The sequence below is a fragment of the Lissotriton vulgaris genome, chromosome 6, assembly GCF_964263255.1.
Source record: "Lissotriton vulgaris chromosome 6, aLisVul1.2, whole genome shotgun sequence".
Lineage (NCBI taxonomy): Eukaryota > Metazoa > Chordata > Amphibia > Caudata > Salamandridae > Lissotriton > Lissotriton vulgaris.
The window spans coordinates 95,413,741-95,434,398 of NC_141694.1; the positions used below are offsets into that span (position 1 = coordinate 95,413,741).

At 50.9% G+C, this 20,658-nt stretch overlaps 1 protein-coding gene across 2 annotated transcripts in view; it reads left to right on the forward strand.

The window, feature by feature from the left end:
• LOC147706850 (exportin-5-like) overlaps positions 1 to 20,658 on the forward strand; it is a 2,308,032-nt gene that overhangs the window by 1,534,309 nt on the left and 753,065 nt on the right. For both annotated transcript variants that reach the window (XM_086926017.1, XM_086926018.1), the window contains exon 28: positions 12,414 to 12,473. In XM_086926017.1, the coding sequence (XP_086782143.1) occupies positions 12,414 to 12,473 (60 nt within the window). The remainder of the gene's footprint in view (positions 1 to 12,413; positions 12,474 to 20,658) is intronic.

The following is a 20,658-nucleotide window of genomic DNA, read 5'->3' on the forward strand; positions in this document are numbered from 1 at the left end:
TTGGCTGCAAGATCGTAGCGAGCGGGTTGGAACGTAGCGGTGGAGTAGGTTAGCAAGCCCCATTGCAGCATTCCCTTGGAGTGCCTTATGGACAAGGCATACGGTCTTGAATTGAATTCTGCGCCTGACAGGGAGCCGATGGAGTCCTTGTATGGCTTTGGAGGTGGGGTGTCTTTTCGGCAGGTTGAGTAAGACCCTCGCTGCAGTATTCTGAATGGACTGGAGCCTGGCCAGCTGTTTCTCACCTGCTCCCATGTACAGGGCATTACAATAGTCCACCCTGGACATGATCAGTGCTCTCACCACTGTTTTCCTGAGAGAAAACGGTAGGTAGGGTAGGATTTTCCTAAGTATTTTCAGAGTATAGAAACAGGCCGAAGTGACCTGATTTATTTGTGCTGTCGCGGTTAGGTCCTAATCTATTATGAAGCCTAGGTTCCTGACCTTTTTGGCTGGCACAGGGCAGCTGCTAGTCTCTTGGGGCCACCATAGGTTGCTCCAGATGGAGGCTTTTTTGCCGAATTCGATCACTTCCGTTTTTTCGGTGTTAAGCTTTAGGAAGTGAGCGTTCATCCAATTCTGTACATCAGACAGACAGTTCCTAAAACTCGCAGCTGTAGCTTCCACCGATTGGAAGAGTGACGCCACTAATTGAGTGTCGTCGGCGTATGATACTAAGTGCAGGCCATGGGATTTAATTAAGGTGGCAAGGGGGGTGACATACAGATTAAACAGAGTGGGTGATAGAGCCGACCCCTGGGGTACCCCGCAAGGAAGATGGAACTCTGCTGATTGGCACCCGCCCCAGTGGATTTGGTGTGTGCGAGCATCTAAAAAGGACTTCGAGTGCTAAGGCGGTGTCTGTGATGCCAAGCGACCTCAAACGGTTAAGTAGGACTCCATGGTTGACAGTGTCGAATGCCGCTGTCAGATCCAGCAGGATCAGGGCGGCTCTTCCCCCAGCATCCATGGTCCTACGGATGTCTTCTGTTGCTACTATCAGCGCCGACTCGGTGGAGTGGTTGGCCCTAAAGCCATGTTGTGTGGGATGTAGGAGATGGTTTTGGTCAAGGTGTTTAGTAAGCTCCAGGTTCATTGCTTTCTCCAGGATCTTGGCCGGAAAAGTGAGACAAGAGATCGGTCGATAGTGCTTGGATACTGTGGGGTCTAGTGTATCCTTTTTGCGAATGGGCCTGATGCATGCTTTCTTCCACTCCTAGGAAAAGCAGCGGTACTAAGAACGGTATTTAGGAGCGGAGTGAGAACCGGGCCAATGGTTTCTAGGACTTGGTGTAGGATGTAAGGGGGACAGGGGTCCTCCGGTGATCCAGATTTAGTCTGTGAGAGCAGAGTGACTACCTGAGTATTGCTTAGTGACGGGAATTGCAATAAATTAGCAGAGTGAGAAGCTGGGAGTGTAGTATGAGAAGTTGAAGTAATGGTAGTTGTGGAGTGCAGATCATCATAGACCGCCTTGACCTTTTGATGGAAAAATTGTGCAATGTTTTCCACAAAGTCCTGGTCAGGTGTAAAGATTGAGTCCCTAGGACTTCTGGCTAGTTGCGCTACCATCTTGAAAAGTTCTTTAGAAGAATTAGCAGCTTGAGAGATTTTGTTAGAGTAAAAAGCTGCCTTGGCTTTCTGTATTATTGTTTTATATTCGAGTAGGACTGCTGTGTAATCTATTCTGGATTGGGCACTGTAGTCGATGCGCCATATCCTTTCCTGGCGCCGACATTTCAGCTTTATTAGTTTCACCTCCGGGGTGTACCACTGGGAGGTGGCTGAACGTTTCCTGGGCTTCTTGTTCTCCTCTGGGATAAGCTTGTCCACTGCGTGACTGAGCCATGTGTCGAAATTATGGGCTCCTTCGTTGCGGTCACAGCTCTCCACTGAGGGAGAATCTTTGGATAGAATAGTCGCGAATTTCGCGGCTTCAAGCTTCTTCCACGGCCGAATTTTAACTGGAAGGGAGAGATTGCTCCGCCAGGTGTTTGCAAGTGTGGTTTTAAGATTAAAGAGGATGGCTGCGTGGTCAGACCATGGCACCTGGGTAATTGCGGTTACCTTTAAATGTTTGTTGTTAGTAAAGACCGCGTCCAGTGTGTGACCCGCAATATGGGAGGGCCCTACGACTAGTTGGTCCATCCCAAAGCAGCGAAAGTTATCCATTAGATTGGATGTTTCGGCAGAGTTGTTCTCCTCTAGATGGAAATTGAAATCTCCTAGTACTGTAAAAGTTGCTAGGTCTAATGTGGATTCCAGGAAGGTTAGGAGGGCGTTAGTAAACGGACCTCTGGGCCCCGGGGGTCTGTAAAGCAACAAGCCTGAAAATATTAGTTGGTTACTGAATTTGACCGCAAAAGATATGGACTTGGCCTCTAGTCCCGTTTGCGGGAGAATGCTTATTTTGAAGTATGACCGGTAGATGATTGCTATTCCACCGCCTATGGCTCCTGTTCTATCGGTGTGAGCCACAGAATAGCCGATCGGAACAGCTATGTTCCAGTCAGGCCCTGAAGTTTCTGAGGCCCAAGTTTCTGTTAGAAAAGTTAGGTCTGCCTCATTATCAGTTATTAGGGCTTCAATTTCATGTTTATGTTTAGGCATTGATCTGACGTTTATGAGGATGTTCTTTAGAGTCCTGATATTACAGTGACGTCTGCTGCCTGGATCGCTAATGCGCGTTTTGGGCCAGCCCTCAGCTGTATGCTGACTCTGTGGGCTGAGGGGGGACCTCTGGGACTTGTCGTGCAGCCTAAAGCCGCAGGCAAGACACCGGCTAGATTCAGACGTGTCAATGTCGAGTAGTGGAGGCCTGTGTGGCAGGTGCTCGGCTTTAGGTTGACTAGTGTATCTCTAGAGTACGTAGTTTTGGGGTAATGGGCAGGGGTTGGGGCGTTGGGCGCTTGTCTGGCGCGGACGGTTTCGCAGATGGGCCCGCCTATGGCGCGCCGCCGGCGTGCCCGCTGCGCGACCGGATGATTGGTGTCATATGTAGCCTGGAGGGGCGGGGCTGCAGAAACACTAGTCCGCACCAGCCTGTCCTGCCAAAGATGTCCGACTCACCACCAATGCGTCCCTGGCAGCACCTTGTCGGCTGCGGGGACCGAGGATTGAAAGAGGCGGTGAGTGAGCGCACTCGCGGCTAAAGTGCAGCTAGTGCAGGGACAGTGGGCTTAAAAGAGATTAAAAACAACCACCAACTGGCCTAATTCCCCGGCTTTCCGCCTCAGGGAAGAATACCTCTAGTGTCCACCAGCGCATCTCCTGATCGCTGTTTAAGTAATGGCGGGGGGCGGGGCTGCAGAAACACTAGTCCGCACCAGCCCGTCCTGCCAAAGATGTCCGACTCACCCCCAATGCGTCCCTGGCAGCACCTTGTCGGCTGCGGGGACCGAGGATTGGAAGAGGCGGTGAGTGAGCGTGCTCGTGGCTAAAGTGCAGATAGTGCAGGGACAGTGGGCTTAAAAGAGATTAAAAACAACAGCAACTGGCCTAATTCCCCAGCTTTCCACCTCAGGGAAGAATACCTCTAGTGTCCACCAGCGCTTCTCCTGATCGCTGTTTAAGTAATGGCGGGGGGCGGGGCTGCAGAAACACTATTCCGCACCAGCCCGTCTTGCCAAAGATGTTCGACTCACCCCAATGCGTCCCTGTCAGCACCTTGTCGGCTGCGGGGACCGAGGATTGAAAGAGGCGGTGAGTGAGCGTGCTCGCGGCTAAAAGTGCAAAGTCACAAAGCCCTCCACTTCAAAACTTCCAGTTATCTAGCGCAAAAGCTAGAATTATCAGGAGGGGGCAGACCTTCTCGGAGTGCTAAATCTCTTTTCCTGAAACCTCAGATCCTTCGCAAAAAGAGAACGTGCCACTGAGCCTTCTCCGGCTCTGCGCCAAAGATCTGGAACTCTCTCCCACCGGAAATACGTAGAATCTCCTCCAAGGTTACCTTCAAATTGGAAGTAAAAAGATTCCTCATGAACAAGTTCCTACCTTAAAAGGGTCTCGGATCCTCTAGCTAATGCTTGGACATACACCCTAAATACTGCGTTTGGTGTTATTCTGCTTTATTGTTCACTTGCTCCCCTCCCAGTTCACTATGTTCCAGTTTTATTTTCCTACCCTTACTGTCCATTTCGATTGTAACCTCTTGTTTGATATGCATATGTGATTTGTCCAGGTTGGTACTCCCTATTACGATTATACTGCTACTATTACCATCCTCACCCCCAAAGTGTAAAGCGCTTTGATATCCTTCGGGATCATGATCGCGCTATATAAAACTTTATAAATAAATACATAAAAGAAAACCTTCAGAGCAATCATGCTTCCATTGCTGGGCCCCGAAGTCTAAGGCCTCTCCAGGCCAGGCCCCCTGCACTGCCCAGCCAGGTCATTGGAGGCCTCCCGCGGCGAGGGTCAAGGGACTAACCTATCACAAGGTGTAGGGTAGCTCGTAGGAAGGGGCTGTCCGCTCGCACTGTGCCACAGCGGTGGCGCTTATCCACTATGGTGTATAAGTGCAACTCCTTAGTCTTCGCTCAGCCCACTTGCGTTGCCGGGCTGCCACAAGGCCCCAAGCAGAAGGCAGCATTCTTGGTGTCCCGCGCCGGCCGCACCTTTCAAGTCCGGGTGGCCCTATGCCCGGAAGGGCTCCTTCCGCAGGAGCAGGTGCACTGCGGCTGGGTCAGACCCCTCGCGGGCCCCGGTCGCGAGACCCAGGGTGCTGCGCCTGGTACAGGTCTAGTAGATCTCAAGTGGATCCCCCCGCAAGAGCGCCTTTGGCTGCGTCAGGCCGCTTCAAGGTGCCGCCTGAATACTCAGGCAGGGCGTACAGCGATGGTCTTTCCTCAGGTGCAGCGGCCTATTCCCCCCTGCCTCCTCAATCAATAGAGTCTCCGCGGGGCCAAATCCCGGGCGCTTCACGACGGAGTTGGGGACGGAGTCTGAGCAAGGCCCTCCACAGTCAGGGTTTCCTTTTTTTTAAATCTTTATTAACTTTTTTTGAGGCAGCAAGCAGGAAAATAATATACAAGTTACAATTCCAAAATCATACATTTTGCGTCATGTTCCATTACTGTCCTATCCAATTTGTTATAGGTAGCCAAATATTCCTTCCGAAAGTTTTTTTCCTTATACCCTTCAGCTTATACAGAGCAGTTTCTAAATGAAACATATACAAAAGCTTTGTTTGCTACATTATAAATTTAGGTGGTTCCTCATCAAGCCAATGCGATGTAATACATGCACGATATGCAGACATGCAAATAAATATAAAACATTCCTCTGAGTCAAAAACGTGTTGAGTCGTGCTCTCTTCACATCCAAAAATAATCAGTGGCGTTGTCAACTTAATCACAATACCCACATTTCCTGTGATAAAACGCTCTATATCAGCTATCAGTTGGCCCAATTTTGGACATAAAACAAACATATGTGCAGCGTCCGCTGCATAAAGGTTACAATGATTACACTTTGTCCCCCTCCCGAAATTCCATTTGGCTAATTTGCCCGGTGTATAGTATAGCCCAAAAATTGACATTTAATGCTGACTTATTAGTGAACCATTCAGTAATACCTTTCCGGCAATCGCCAAGCTTCTTTCTAAATTAACGCACTCAACTCCCAGTTTAGTTTGCCACATGATGTCTTTTAACTCTGAATCATCCTCAGCTTTCTCCATAAATAGTTGGTATAAGTGTCCAATTTTTTGCCCATCCTTGATTGCTTCAAGCAAAATAATTGTTTCCAATACCAATGTAGAATTAGATATGCATGCAGTATGCAGGGTATGCAGGGTGAGCAGAGTGTGAGTATGCAGGGTGAGCAGAGTGTGACTATGCAGGGTGAGCAGTGTTTGAGTATGCTGGGTGATCATTATGTGAGTATGCAGGGTGATCAGTATGTGGGTGTCCAGGGCCAGCAGTGAGTGAGTGTGCAGGGCCAGCAGAGTGTGAGTATGCAGGGTGAGCAGAGTGTGAGTATGCAGGGTGAGCAGAGTGTGAGTATGCCAGGTGAGCAGAGTGTAAGTATGCAGGGTGATCAGTATGTGGGTGTCCAGGGCCAGCAGTGAGTGAGTGTGCAGGGCCAGCAGAGTGTGAGTATGCAGGGTGAGCAGAGTGTGAGTATGCAGGGTGAGCAGAGTGTGAGTATGCCAGGTGAGCAGAGTGTAAGTATGCAGGGTGATCAGTATGTGGGTGTCCAGGGCCAGCAGTGAGTGAGTGTGCAGGGCCAGCAGAGTGTGAGTATGCAGGGTGAGCAGAGTGTGAGTATGCAGGGTGAGCAGAGTGTGAGTATGCCAGGTGAGCAGAGTGTAAGTATGCAGGGTGATCAGTATGTGGGTGTCCAGGGCCAGCAGTGTGTGAGTATGCAGGGTGAGCAGAGTGTGAGTATGCAGGGTGAGCGGAGTGTGAGTATGCAGAGCGAGCAAAGTGTGAGTATGCAGGGTGAGCAAAGTGTGAGTATGCAGGGTGAGCAGAGTGTGAGTATGCAGGGTGAGCAGTGTTTGAGTATGCAGGGTGATCAGTATGTAAGTATGCAGGGTGATCAGTATGTGGGTGTCCAGGGCCAGCAGTGAGTGAGTATGCAGGGTGAGCGGACTGTGAGTATGCAGAGCGAGCAAAGTGTGAGTATGCAGGGTGAGCAGAGTGTGAGTATGCAGGGTGAGCAGAGTGTGAGTGTGCAGGGCCAGCAGAGTGTGAGTATGCAGGGTGAGCGGAGTGTGAGTATGCAGAGCGAGCAAAGTGTGAGTATGCAGGGTGATCAGTATGTGAGTATGCAGGATGAGCAGAGTGTGAGTATGCAGGGTGAGCAGTGTTTGAGTATGCAGGGTGATCAGTATGTAAGTATGCAGGGTGATCAGTATGTGGGTGTCCAGGGCCAGCAGTGTGTGAGTATGCAGGATGAGCAGAGTGTGAGTATGCAGGGTGAGCAGTGTTTGAGTATGCAGGGTGATCAGTATGTAAGTATGCAGGGTGATCAGTATGTGGGTGTCCAGGGCCAGCAGTGAGTGAGTATGCAGGGTGAGCGGACTGTGAGTATGCAGAGCGAGCAAAGTGTGAGTATGCAGGGTGAGCAGAGTGTGAGTATGCAGGGTGAGCAGAGTGTGAGTGTGCAGGGCCAGCAGAGTGTGAGTATGCAGGGTGAGCGGAGTGTGAGTATGCAGAGCGAGCAAAGTGTGAGTATGCAGGGTGATCAGTATGTGAGTATGCAGGATGAGCAGAGTGTGAGTATGCAGGGTGAGCAGTGTTTGAGTATGCAGGGTGATCAGTATGTAAGTATGCAGGGTGATCAGTATGTGGGTGTCCAGGGCCAGCAGTGTGTGAGTATGCAGGGTGAGCAGAGTGTGAGTATGCAGGGTGAGCAGTGTTTGAGTATGCAGGGTGATCAGTATGTAAGTATGCAGGGTGATCAGTATGTGGGTGTCCAGGGCCAGCAGTGAGTGAGTATGCAGGGTGAGCGGACTGTGAGTATGCAGAGCGAGCAAAGTGTGAGTATGCAGGGTGAGCAGAGTGTGAGTATGCAGGGTGAGCAGAGTGTGAGTGTGCAGGGCCAGCAGAGTGTGAGTATGCAGGGTGAGCAGAGTGTGAGTATGCAGGGTGATCATTATGTGAGTATGCAGGGTGATCAGTATGTGGGTGTCCAGGGCCAGCAGTGTGTGAGTATGCAGGGTGAGCGGAGTGTGAGTATGCAGAGCGAGCAAAGTGTGAGTATGCAGGGTGAGCAGAGTGTGAGTATGCAGGGTGAGCAGAGTGTGAGTATGCAGGGTGATCAGTATGTGAGTATGCAGGGTGATCAGTATGTGAGTATGCAGGGTGATCAGTATGTGAGTATGCAGGGTGATCAGTATGTGAGTATGCAGGGTGATCAGTATGTGAGTATGCAGGGTGATCAGTATGTGGGTGTCCAGGGCCAGCAGTGTGTGAGTGTGCAGGGCGAGCAATGTGTGAGTATGCAGAGCGAGCAAAGTGTGAGTATGCAGGGTGAGCAGAGTGTGAGTATGCAGGGCGAGCCGAGTGTGAGTATGCAGGGCGAGCAGAGTGAGTATGCAGGGTGATCAGTATGTGAGTATGCAGGGTGATCAGTATGTGGGTGTCCAGGGTCAGCAGTGTGTGAGTGTGCAGGGTGAGCAAATTGTGAGTATGCAGAGCGAGCAAAGTGTGAGTATGCAGGGTGAGCAGTGTTTGAGTATTCAGTGTAAGCAGTATGTGAGTATGCAGGGTGATCAGTATGTGAGTATGCAGAGTGATCAGTATGTGGGTGTCCAGGGCGAGCAGAGTGTGAGTATGCAGGGTTGAGCAGTGTTTGAGTATGTAGGGTGATCAGTATGTGGGTGTCCAGGGCCAGCAGTGTGTGTGTGTGTGTGCAGGGTGAGCAGAGTGTGAGTATGCAGGGTGAGCAGAGTGTGAGTATGCAGGGTGAGCAGAGTGTGAGTATGCAGGGTGAGCAGAGTGTGAGTATGCCAGGTGAGCAGAGTGTAAGTATGCAGGGTGATCAGTATGTGGGTGTCCAGGGCCAGCAGTGAGTGAGTGTGCAGGGCCAGCAGAGTGTGAGTATGCAGGGTGAGCCGAGTGTGAGTATGCAGGGTGAGCAGAGCATGAGTATGCAGGGTGATCATTATGTGAGTATGCAGGGTGATCAGTATGTGGGTGGCCAGGGCCAGCAGTGTGTGAGTGTGCAGGGTGAGCAGTGTGTGAGTATGCAGGGTGAGCAGTACTTTGGTGTCCAGGGCCAGCAGTGTGTGAGTATGCAGGGTGAGCAGAGTGTGAGTATGCAGGGTGAGCAGAGTATGAGTATGCAGGGTGAGCAGAGTGTGAGTATGCAGGGTGAGCAGAGTGTGAGTATGCAGGGTGAGCAGAGTGTGAGTATGCAGGGTGATCAGTATGTGGGTGTCCAGGGCCAGCAGTGAGTGAGTGTGCAGGGCCAGCCGAGTGTGAGTATGCAGGGTGAGCCGAGTGTGAGTATGCAGGGTGAGCCGAGTGTGAGTATGCAGGGTGAGCAGAGCATGAGTATGCAGGGTGATCATTATGTGAGTATGCAGGGTGATCAGTATGTGGGTGGCCAGGGCCAGCAGTGTGTGAGTGTGCAGGGTGAGCAGTACTTTGGTGTCCAGGGCGAGCAGAGTGTGAGTGTGCAGGGTGAGCAGTGTTTGAGTATTCAGGGTAATCAGCTTTTCACTAAGCTCACACACACCACCAGCCGTCACTGCACGCTTTCACCAGGCGCACACACACACACCACCAACCATCAGTGCACACTTTCACCAGGCATACACACACCACCAGCCGTCACTGCACGCTTTCACCAGGCGCACACACATACCACCAACTGTCAGTGCACGCTTTCACCAGGCACACACCACCACCCGTCAGTGCACACCAACAGCCATCACTACACACATCAATTGTTAACAAATCCACAATTAACTATTGTAGCAATAGCAGTACTGTAAACGTTACTTTTAAACATAATCATCTAAAGCTCAGCATGCTACCATTGCTACAATTCCAACCCACATTATTCCATTACACACTACATACATACACTCCATAACACATGGCGAAGAGACATTGCCTTTTTCAATGCCATTTCCTCTAACTCAAATAAATCCGAAACCTATTGCATTTCTATTGCTTGTTGATACTAGCAACCAATTCATTACATTTTTGTTTGCTCTTTTCAGCTGTCTTCAAAGCAAATTCGTTCCTTTTGGATTTCTAGCTTTCTCCCCATTCGTACAGAAAAAAGTGTACATTTGAAATGCAGATCGCTTCAGTCTATCAAAGGCTTATGAATTTAGTATGATTCATTAAAGCAAAACAAAATAGATAAACAGAGCCACAAGCCATTTTCAAATGAACTAGCCAGCTTGATTGCAAACATTGCTCTGCGTAATAAAGCACTGAGTATGTAGCCAGAAAGGAAGCAAAAATTTGAGAGTGCTCCTGAAAGATTCTACTGGCAGTTGCTTCAGGTCCCTCTCTTTTGTTTTGACATTTTTTATTATAATTACAAGATAACTTAAGAATATGAGTTATCATTAAAGTAAAAAGTACATACAGTATCATCATAACAATTAGAATAACAGTTAAACTGAATAGTATCATATTAAGATGTGAGAACTTATAGCAAATAGATGTAAAATAAGAAATTATTTGATATAATAAGGAAGAGGAAAAAGAAAGAGAAAAGTTCTTGCATTTAAAGGTTATTTGGAATTAGCGCTCTAATCCGTTACTCACCTTCCCTAGATGCCTAAAGGTTGACCATATCACCTGTATATTTAAAAAAACAACAACCTTGTCTCCAGTGGTCTTTCGCATTTCAGGTAAATCTGAAACCTGCATTGGCTGGATAACACTTTAGAGAGTTGTATCAACAGCCAATTAGTTGCTTGCATCAAAAGAGAACATTTATTGACCAGTTACTAGTTTGACCTAGTTTGACTTTCATTCCAGTTTTATCACTGAACCGCTCATCTAAAAATCTTAGAACATGTACTCTCCACCCTGGATGGAGGTAGGTCCTGGCCTTCTCATCCTGCTTGACCTTTCTGTGACCTTTGATATTTCTGACTTCGGTAGGCTATTGCAGGCTCTGAAGTTCCACTCTGGCTTTCGTAGCCGGGTTCTGAACTGGTTTGGCTCATTCCGGTCCAGTTGCCACCAAATGTTAAAAATTGATGAACAGATTTCTGACCTGTCCCATTATGTTGTGCAGTGTGTCCCATGGTTCCATACTGGCCTCTACAGTCTTCAATTTGTAGCTTGAGGCCCTGAATCAGGTGTGTGAGGGGACAAATGTATCCATTCATCAACATATACAACTAGACAACAGAAGCCAAAGTACAACCCCTACCCTTTTGAAACACCAGCCCTGACAGCATTTTCAGCTGAATTTTTCTAAACCCACTTCTCACAGACACAGCAGCACATTTGGTCATAATCTATGTGATAAACCCAGGAGGATGGCTTTGACCCAACACTGTCTACCTGTGTGAAATCGCTAGGTTGCACACTCACACCCTCTGTTTTCTTTATCCTGCAGCCACTTTGTTATTCTCCGCCTTAAGATGAAAAAAAATCCTCGCCAATGCAACTGAAATTTGCTACAGTTGCACTAATTCTCTCTACTCTGGTCTTTGGAAATTCTGTATTAACTGCCATCCCGATACTCTCTCTGGAGCGCATTAAAGCAGTTATTCACTCAACCTCTTGGCTGGTGATAAAAGTGTTATATAGGACTAAAACTCAACAAATAAACTCCGATGGCAATTTTCTTGGATGGGACGGGACTTTGACACTGTGACAATATAGGTAGATGTCTTCATTTCAGTCTTATTGGAAGACTCAGTTGGTGAAAACGAATGATCTAGCGTTGAATGATGAGGCTTTAGATTTCTTGACAACTATGATGGATGCCTCACTGTCAGGTGTTGCTTCTTTTTGTTGCAGTTGTCTATGCTGTTTAAGTCTTGGATGATAAGAAACTAGCAACAGTCGCTTTCTTTGATGTCAAAGCCTTCAATGTCGACGAAAGTAGCCAGAAAGTCAGGAGTGCTCATACCTTTTATCCATTTTCCTCCTGAGAGTCCTTGGAAAATAAGAGTTGCTCCCACAGTGGTAGGATGCTGCTTCCTGTTCACTCTTTCCTTTTTCTTGGGGCCTACCTTTGTTGCTTTGAAGTGGGCTCTTGCCTTCCCCACAGGCAGATTCCTTCCCTCTCCCCTTTTAGGGGCTCTTTGACTTTGCTTTACAAAATTCACATTCCTCCAGTATATGAAAATGTGAGAGGGAGACCATATACAGATCTTGATGGTCATTTGCAATTTTTTTTTCTGCCACCCATTAAGCACTTAAAAATGATAGCATGGTTCTGCCTTTCAGGAAACCGGTTACTTTCATGGTCTCTATTGAAAATAGACTAATTGTTCTTTTGATAGCGAGGATTGAGTACTTTATTTTGTATATATTGTACAATATTATTGAATAATTAAGTTTTACGGACAAGACGTTTTACAACTTATGTCTCCTGCAACATGCAGATAGTCTAAGTGTCTTCAATATGAATCACATTCATCTCCAGGCTAACCAACAGTTTAATTTAACTCCCAGTTGTAAAACTGTATTTTGTTATAATGGTGTCAATCTGTCATGTGATCCCCATTAGAAAAAGTTGTTACTACTCCATTAACGTGTTTTCGTTTTATAAGATTTACATTAATCCACATCATGTAACATTTGGGTGCTTGGTATTTTAACCTTTGTTGAAACAAACAAATGATATGGTGTTCCCAGCGATAATTGTAATTTTGCTGTTGTGATTGAGGAAAAGAACAGATGCCACCTTTTGTTTGTAAGTTATTAGTGTCTGTTGTGTAGTGTGCGTACGTAACATTTATTATGTCCTTACAGAAGTGGTCTGTGACTCCAACGAGGATGCTGATTACTTGGTTTGTGCACCTGAATCAGATGGTAAGTACATATTTTATGTAAGGGCTGAGATTTCTTCAAGGGTAAATGACCTGTTAAAATTGTGTTCTTCTTTTAAGGTGTTTGCAATTATTTACAATTACCCAAAGTGATCCTAGATCTATGTGTTGTAAACACTCAGTGTATCAGTAATAATTCACAAATAGTAGTCTGTGCGGGTTTTGTATGTATGATACAGCTTAGGCATTGTTTACAATGCAAAGACGTACCTTACCAGACAGAACGTGCATAAGATTGAAAAATTCTAATCTAATAGATGGTGTGTTGCATATTTGCTAATGAGATGTGAGTTGATTATGTTCTCTTACTTCTGGAGGGAAGGATGAACGAATCGAGTCAGATCTAGGTCACAATGGAGTTCCAGAATCTAGATGCAAAGCAGAAGGGGTTTCTCCATTGTCTTCCCTCAACTCTGCCTACGTCCCTGCTCTGGGTATTGTGAAAACCACAGGAGAATTTGCTTATGAGGTGTGATGGGATTGTTTGTGTTCATCACCTTGAAGGTGATACAGCAGACTTCGAAGAATCTACGCCCCTGCAGATAGAGATAGTTCTGAGTGATGGAGATACTTTATGCTTCTCTTGACAAATTGTTCTGCACTGTAGAGTAATGCGCTTCAAGAGAATCAGATTTGTCTCTGAATCTGAATCAGTGTTGCTACTATTAATGTGTTGGAAGACCACAAATTGGAGGGCTGTTCTGAAGTCAGATTCCTTGCCTTGAAGTAAGATTCCTTGTTTTGAAGACCGATTCCTTGCCCTGACTTTGAGCAGCATGAGTGGATTCTCAGGCTGGGATAATATTGATTTCTCATGGATACTTCTAACCGCTAACTTCTCAACTTTACAGTATTACCCATTCCCCAGACTTGAGCCGGAAATTTTCTCAGCAGTACTCCCACAAAACACTAGGTGGTGCAGTGTGGATTCATTATGGCTTTGTTCCGACCCAGAGGTGACTAAGTGGAGCCACATATAATCACCAACCCTGTGCACCTACGTTAGTTCCTTTCTTTTGAAAATGGATCTGGAGCTCCACTCCTTTTTTCATTGGTTTTCAACGATTTTCCAAATTCGAAACTAGTGTTCAATGGAACGATGTCTCCATCTAAAACTACAGGATTCATACCATGCCATGACTGTCAGAAACAGATGTCAGTAAGTGACCCGCAAGAGGTGTGCTTTTGGTGTCGGAGCTCATGGCACAACTCCAAGCTGTGCAGTGAGTATGCCCTCATTCACCTGAAAGCATTTCTGGACCTTTAAGCAAAGCTATGTGTTACAGAACATTGAAACAAGTCACCGACCTCATGTAAGTTGAGACTATCATGGTCAATTCCGAGAAAGATCTTCCTTGCGGTCAAACTCATCAGGTAAGTTAAAGTTCAAGTTAAAGACGAAACATAATAATTCAAAGCAGGACTCACCTCATGCCGTTACTCGATATAGAAGGGAAAATGCGAGGGTGACAAGGTGCCAATCCGACTTCCTCCCTATCCCCACTTGAGGAGCTGATTTGCAATTGATCCTGATGTGCACCAAGATTCCTGGCTCAACAGCGAGTCTTTATGGAGGCACAGTTCCCTATTTATGGTGCTCTTCCAGCTCCTGGTGAGCATCAAGGGTCTGAAGGGGCTTCGAGTTTTGTTACTGTTGGCGGATCCATTGTCGGCATCTTCTGAGCCTCAAAACCCATCTCGAGTTCTGCACCAATTCAGGTGCCAACTTCAATTCCTGCTTTGAACCCTGCCCCTGTCCCTTTTTTATTGGTGCCGGTACAGACATCACCTTCACTTGAGGAGAATCTGGTTCCGACCCTGACCAAGGTCGGTCTATGACTCCACTCCAGTACATCCGGGTCATCTTTTTGGGTCTGATTCAGATCAGAGTTTATCTCCGGGAGATGACCTTGGGTATGGTTTACCCCCCGCATTATGAGGATGACAGCTTATATATGGACCTACAGGAGGCCAGTGGGCTTGATACTTTCTCTGATACAGGGTTGTGTTCTCCCCTTGGGTTTCCAACAGAAGAGAGTGCTTCCTTTGTTGTGGTAATTCGATGTGCTGCTCAGTTCTGCACCTACAACTGCCTTCTGGTGCTGAAGGGCTTCCTACCATCCATCCATGTGAGACTGGTGCAGGTTCTCATGGACAACAACACTGCCAAGTGGTACTGCAACAAGTAGGGCGGAGTGGGGTCCAGGATCCTGTGCCATGAGGTGCTTGCACCTCGAATTGGTAGCAGTGTCATAGCACTTCCCTGATTGTGAGCCACCCAGCAGGATCTTTAAGTACCAGAGTGGAAAAACTTGACAGGCAGTGCCTGGTGGATCACGACTGGAGGTTGCACCTCAAGTTATGGTACAAGGCATCTTCCGACAGTGGCTGGAACCCTGGCTGGATGTTTTAAACACCATTGAGAACACTCATTATCAAACATCTATGCATTGGAACTGCCTCGAAAGCTCTTTCTAAGAGATGCCTTCCACCTAGAGTGGATCACAGTACTCCTGTACAACTTTCCGCCTCTCCTGGACTGAGTTCTGAAAAAGATTAGAAACACCCGAGTCCAAGTCATCCTAGTGGCTCCTGATTGTGCTGTGAGCATCTGTGCTCCGATCAGGCTACCACTTTAGGAGGATATTGTGTTGCAGAAGAGGGGACAGGGTTCTGCGCCTAAACCCGTTCAATTTGAACCTCCATATGTGGAAATTGAGCAACTGCAGTGGACTGTTCTACTGATCTACCGCCTGATGTCATCGTTGTTAGCAGGGTTCCCTTTACAAAGTCCATTTATGCCGGGCTCTGGGGCAATGTTGTGGCCTGGTGTGGAGTCCGCAACACTAACGCCTTTTAAGCAAAACTGTTTGATGTTTTATTAATGGTTTTTTTAAAGGTTATTTGCAGGACCTTTTGGCTTTTTGCATTTGCTGGGCCAGCCGTCCTAGTTTGTTTGTTATCTGAAAGAAACACGTTAGTGTTAGATTCCTTACCTTAGAATATCCCCAGGCGTCAGTCTGGATCCGGAAACTTTTGCGTAGCAGTACCCCTGCGCGTCGGTAGGCGTCGTCTGCAGGCGTCCCCTGCGGCTCCGCGTCCGTCGTCGGCGTCGTGCGCCGTGATGACGTCGCTGGAGTACATAGACGCCGCCTCCGCGCGCTGACGTCAGTTCTTCTTTTTTCCGCGCCAGTGGACGCAGATCTGGAAGAGCAGTACTCCGGTCTTTGACCAAGTTTTTTTCGACTTTTTTCTCTATTGTGCCTGATAGGATGCCTGGATTTAAGAATTGCGATGACTGTGAGCGCACGATGTCGGTCACAGACCATCACCGCCTCTGCCTCCGGTGTCTGGGCCCCGACCACGACGTGGAATCGTGCCTCGACTGCCGGGCCCTTACCAACAAGGCTAGGCGGGAGCGGTCCCGCAAGCTGCTGGAGCTCCGGGTGTCGGCCCCACGTCGGGACCGGGAGCGGTCCCGGTCCGGCCGGAGGTCGGGGGAGCGTTCGAGGGAGCGGTCGCGGAGCCGCGCTGGGCGCTCCGGAAGTCGACACCACTCGTCAGGCTCGTCAGGTAGGAAGCACAAGAAGTCGGGGCGTCGTCATCGTACCCCCGACTCCCCCCGACGCTCGCGCGATGCGGCCGGGGGCTCGGGTGACCCCAACCCCGCGGCTCCGCGAGAGTCGCCGGCGCGGCCTGCCTCATACCCTCCGGTCCCTGGGCATGGCGCGACGCCTGAGGAGATCGAGGCGTTCCTCATGGCCATGAGGGCGCTCGCTTCTCCGACGGGGCCTACGGCGCCTTCGGGCCCAGTGCTACCGTCTGGGGGCCCTGGCGGTTCGGGTGTCCCTGCCTCGGCGCCGTCGGGTGCTCCGGGCCCGGCGTCGCCGACGGCTCCGACCCCGGCGCCGCAGGGGCCTTCGGGATCGGCGCCGGCTGGTCTTCCGGCCTCCCCGGCGCCGTTGCCATCGGGGTTACCCCCGGCGCCGCCCCCGCGCGGCGCCGGTTCTCCACTGCCGGTTCCGGCCGGCGGTGGGGTTCCGGCGCCGGCCCCGGGCGGCGCCGTCCCCTTACCTTCTCCGACGCCGGACGCGGCGCCGGATGGGCGTCGCACGACGCCGGTCCCGGCGCCGATGGGGCCCATGAACCCCGAGGAGCCGGTCTTCATCATTGACTCCGAATACGGAGAGGATGTGGAGTACGGTGAAGGTTGGGAGGGGTCCGAGGACCCTCTGGCTCGCGAGTGCCAGTATGACCCGGACTGGACGGGTGACTTGGGGGATGCCAGTGGTTTGGACGACTCCCCTAACCCTGGTTTGATCTCTCCTCCAACCGTGGCATCGGTGGAGGGAGCTGCCTATTCTGTGGTGCTGATGAGGGCTGCCAAGGCCTTAAACCTTGAGCTCCCCGTCGCGGCCGTGAGGCCTAACATCCTCACCGAGGTCTTCAAGCCGCAGTCATGCCCTTTGGAGCCTCTGCTGCCGTTTAATGAAGCCTTGTCTGACGTTCTGTTGGGCACGTGGTCCAGGCCCGCTTCAGGTGCGCCTGTTGATCGGAACGTGGCCAGGCGCCACCGTCCTTGTCCGGACGACCCCAAGTACCTGTCTACCCACCCCACTCCTGAGAGTCTGGTGATCCAGGCCTCGACCTCCCAGTCCGCATTCCCGTCGGCCCCGCCCGACCGGGAATCCAAGAGGTATGACCAGTTTGGTAAAAAGGTCTTCTCGTCCATTAGTTTGGGCCTGCGGTCTTGCAACACCGCCTGCCTCTTGGGCCGCTACACCCACTCTGTGTGGGATACGGTCGCGGAGCTGCTGCCAGAATGCCCCATGGAGGTGCGGGCAAAGCTCGGTCAAGCTGTAGCTGAGGGCCGGGATGCAGCGAAGTATTCCATTCGGTGTGGTCTTGATACGACCGACTCGCTGGGCAGGGCTATGTCTACGACGGTGGCGATTCGCCGTCACGCCTGGCTGAGATCCGCCAATTTTTCGGCTGATGTCCAAAATACCCTGATGGACATGCCGTTTGATGGCTGTCACCTGTTCGGTGACAAAGCGGACCACGCGCTGGAACGCTTCAAGGACTCCAGGGTCACGGCCAAGTCCTTGGGTCTCTCGACCCAGCGTCAGCAACCGGGTTCGTTTCGCCCCTTTCGTGGCCAAGGAAGGGGCGCCCCCACACGTGCTGCCAGCCACGCGCCGCAACAATCCTTCCAACGCGGTGGCGGCCGTGGAAACCGCCGTGGTGGCGGTCGGGGACAACGGCGGGGTCAGACCACACCTTCCCCCGCAGCATCTACCCCAAAATCCTCCTAGTCCGTGCTTTCGGCCCCATGTGACGCCAGTGGGTGGCAGGGTTCGCCATCACCACGCTCACTGGCGCACGATCACTTCGGACAGGTGGGTGCTGCAAATTGTCCGAAGGGGCTACTCCCTCCCCTTCGAGACCTCTCCTCCAGCCATGCCACCGCAGAACCACCGTGTGTCGGGGGACCACTTGACACTTCTGCAGGAGGAAGTTACGGCCCTCTTGGCCAAGGGGGCCATCGAGCGCGTTCCTGGGCCAGAAGTAGGGCGTGGTTGTTATTCCCACTACTTTCTGGTGCCCAAGAAGGACAAGGGGGGCCTACGTCCTATCTTGGATCTAGGGAACGTCAACGGCTTCCTCCGGAAGGAGAAGTTCAAGATGTTGACGTTAGCTCAGGTCTTGGCTGCTCTAGACCCGCAAGACTGGATGGTAGCGTTGGACTTGCAGGACGCCTATTTTCACATCCCCGTCCTGCCGGCCCACCGGCGTTACCTGCGGTTCACGGTAGGCCAGGAGCACTTTCAGTTTGTCGTGCTCCCCTTCGGCCTTACCAGCGCCCCACGGGTGTTCACAAAGGTGATGGCGGTGGTCGCAGCCCATCTGCGCAGGTTAGGGGTTTCAGTCTTCCCCTACCTAGACGACTGGTTGTTGAAGGCGGGCTCGCCCCAGACAGTCGTCCACCACCTTCAGATGACGGCAGACCTCTTGCACGACCTGGGGTTCTCCATCAACGTGCCGAAATCACACCTGTGTCCCTCCCAAAAGCTCCTTTTCATCGGAGCGGTTCTGGACTCGGCGCAGTTTCGGGTTTATCCTCCGGAACGGCGGGTTCGGGATATTCAGGCTTTGATTCCCATCTTTCAGCCGCTATCCCGAGTCTCGGTCAGGTTGACGCTGCGGCTGCTGGGACTGATGGCTTCCTGCATCCTTCTGGTGCATCACGCCAGGTGGCGGATGCGGGCTCTGCAGTGGGACCTGAAGTTTCAGTGGGCCCAGCATCAGGGCAACTTGTCCGACCACGTCTTGATCTCGGAGGGCACTGCGAGACAACTGCAGTGGTGGCTTACGGACCGCGATTGGGTCAGGGGCAAGTCCCTCTCCCTTCCCCAACCGGAGCACGTTGTCGTGACGGACGCGTCCCTCCAGGGCTGGGGTGGCCACTTGGGAGAGGCAGAGATCAGAGGCATCTGGTCTCCGGCGGAGTCCCGGCTCCATATCAATCTGTTGGAGCTGCGGGCGATTCGTCTGGCACTGAAGGCATTCCTCCCCTTTGTCAACGGGAGTGTGGTGCAGGTGTTCACCGACAACACCACCGCCATGTGGTACTGCAACAAACAGGGCGGAGTGGGGTCGTGGACCCTTTGCCAGGAGGCTCTGCGCCTCTGGCAATGGCTGGAACGTCAGGGCGTGACTCTGACGGTTCAACACCTGGCAGGTTCTCTGAACGCCAGGGCGGACGAACTCAGCCGTCGGTGCTCGATGGATCACGAATGGCGTCTGAACTCGGACGTGGCGCAAGGCATCTTTCTGCAATGGGGAGAGCCTTGGTTAGATCTATTCGCCACAGAAGAGAACGCGCAATGTCATCAGTTCTGCGCGTTGGAGTTTCCAAGACGGCACTCGCACGGCGACGCCTTTCGGCGCGAGTGGAGTTGCGGTCTGTTATACGCCTTTCCGCCTATACCACTTCTGCCCAGAGTGCTGAAGAAGATCAGGCGCGACCGGGCCCAAGTTATCCTTGTGGCTCCGGACTGGGCTCGAAGGTACTGGTATCCCGAGCTACTCAGCATGTCGGTCGGTCCCCCGATCCGCCTGCCCCTTCAGGAGGACCTTCTGTCGCAGCAGCAGGGGACGGTCCTCCACCCGAACCTGTCCAGTCTCCACCTCCATGCTTGGAGATTGAGCGGCGGCAGTTGAGGCCATTTGACTTGCCTCCTGAAGTCTGTGATGTTATTCTGGCAGCCAGGCGTCCCTCCACTAAGTCGGTATACGCCTGTCGGTGGAACAGATTTGTGGCATGGTGCACAGCAAAGGCTGTGGATCCTCTTTCTGCCCCTCTTTCGGAGGTTCTTCTGTTTCTTCTTTCTCTTGCCCAGCAGGGCTCTGCTATGGGCACTATCAAGGGCTACCTTTCTGCCCTTTCAGCCTTCTTGAGGCTTCCTGATCAGCCTTCTTTGTTCAAATCCCCGATTGTAACTCGATTCTTGAAAGGCATCACTCACATGTTTCCACCTGTTCCGTTTGTGATGCCTCAGTGGGATTTGAACCTGGTTCTAACTTTCCTGATGTGTGCTCCCTTTGAGCCCCTTCATTCTTGCCCTCTCCGTCTCCTGACTTTAAAGACGGCTTTCCTGGTTGCCATCACCTCTGCCAGGAGGGTGAGTGAGCTCCAGGCTCTTTCTGTCCAACCTCCTTTCCTGTCCATTCATCCTGACAAGGTGGTTCTGAGGACTAGACCTTCTTTCCTGCCCAAGGTTGTTTCGGCCTTTCACATCGGGCAGTCCATCACCCTCCCTTCCTTCTTCCCGCCTCCGCATCCTTCAAAGGATGAAGAGCGGCTCCATCGTCTGGACCCAAAACGTGCGCTTTCATTTTACATGGATCGCACACGCCAGTTCCGGGTGGATGACCAACTGTTTGTTGGCTACGTGGGTGCGAAGAAGGGACGGGCGGTTTGTAAACGAACCATCTCTCGATGGGTCGTCCTCTGCATCAAAGCGTGCTACTCTTTGGCTCGGAAGGAGCCTCCTGTTGGGCTGAGGGCCCATTCCACTCGGGCCACGGCGGCTACTACTGCCCTGGGCCGGGGAGTCCCCTTGCAGGACATTTGCCAGGCGGCTACGTGGGCCTCGCTGCACACC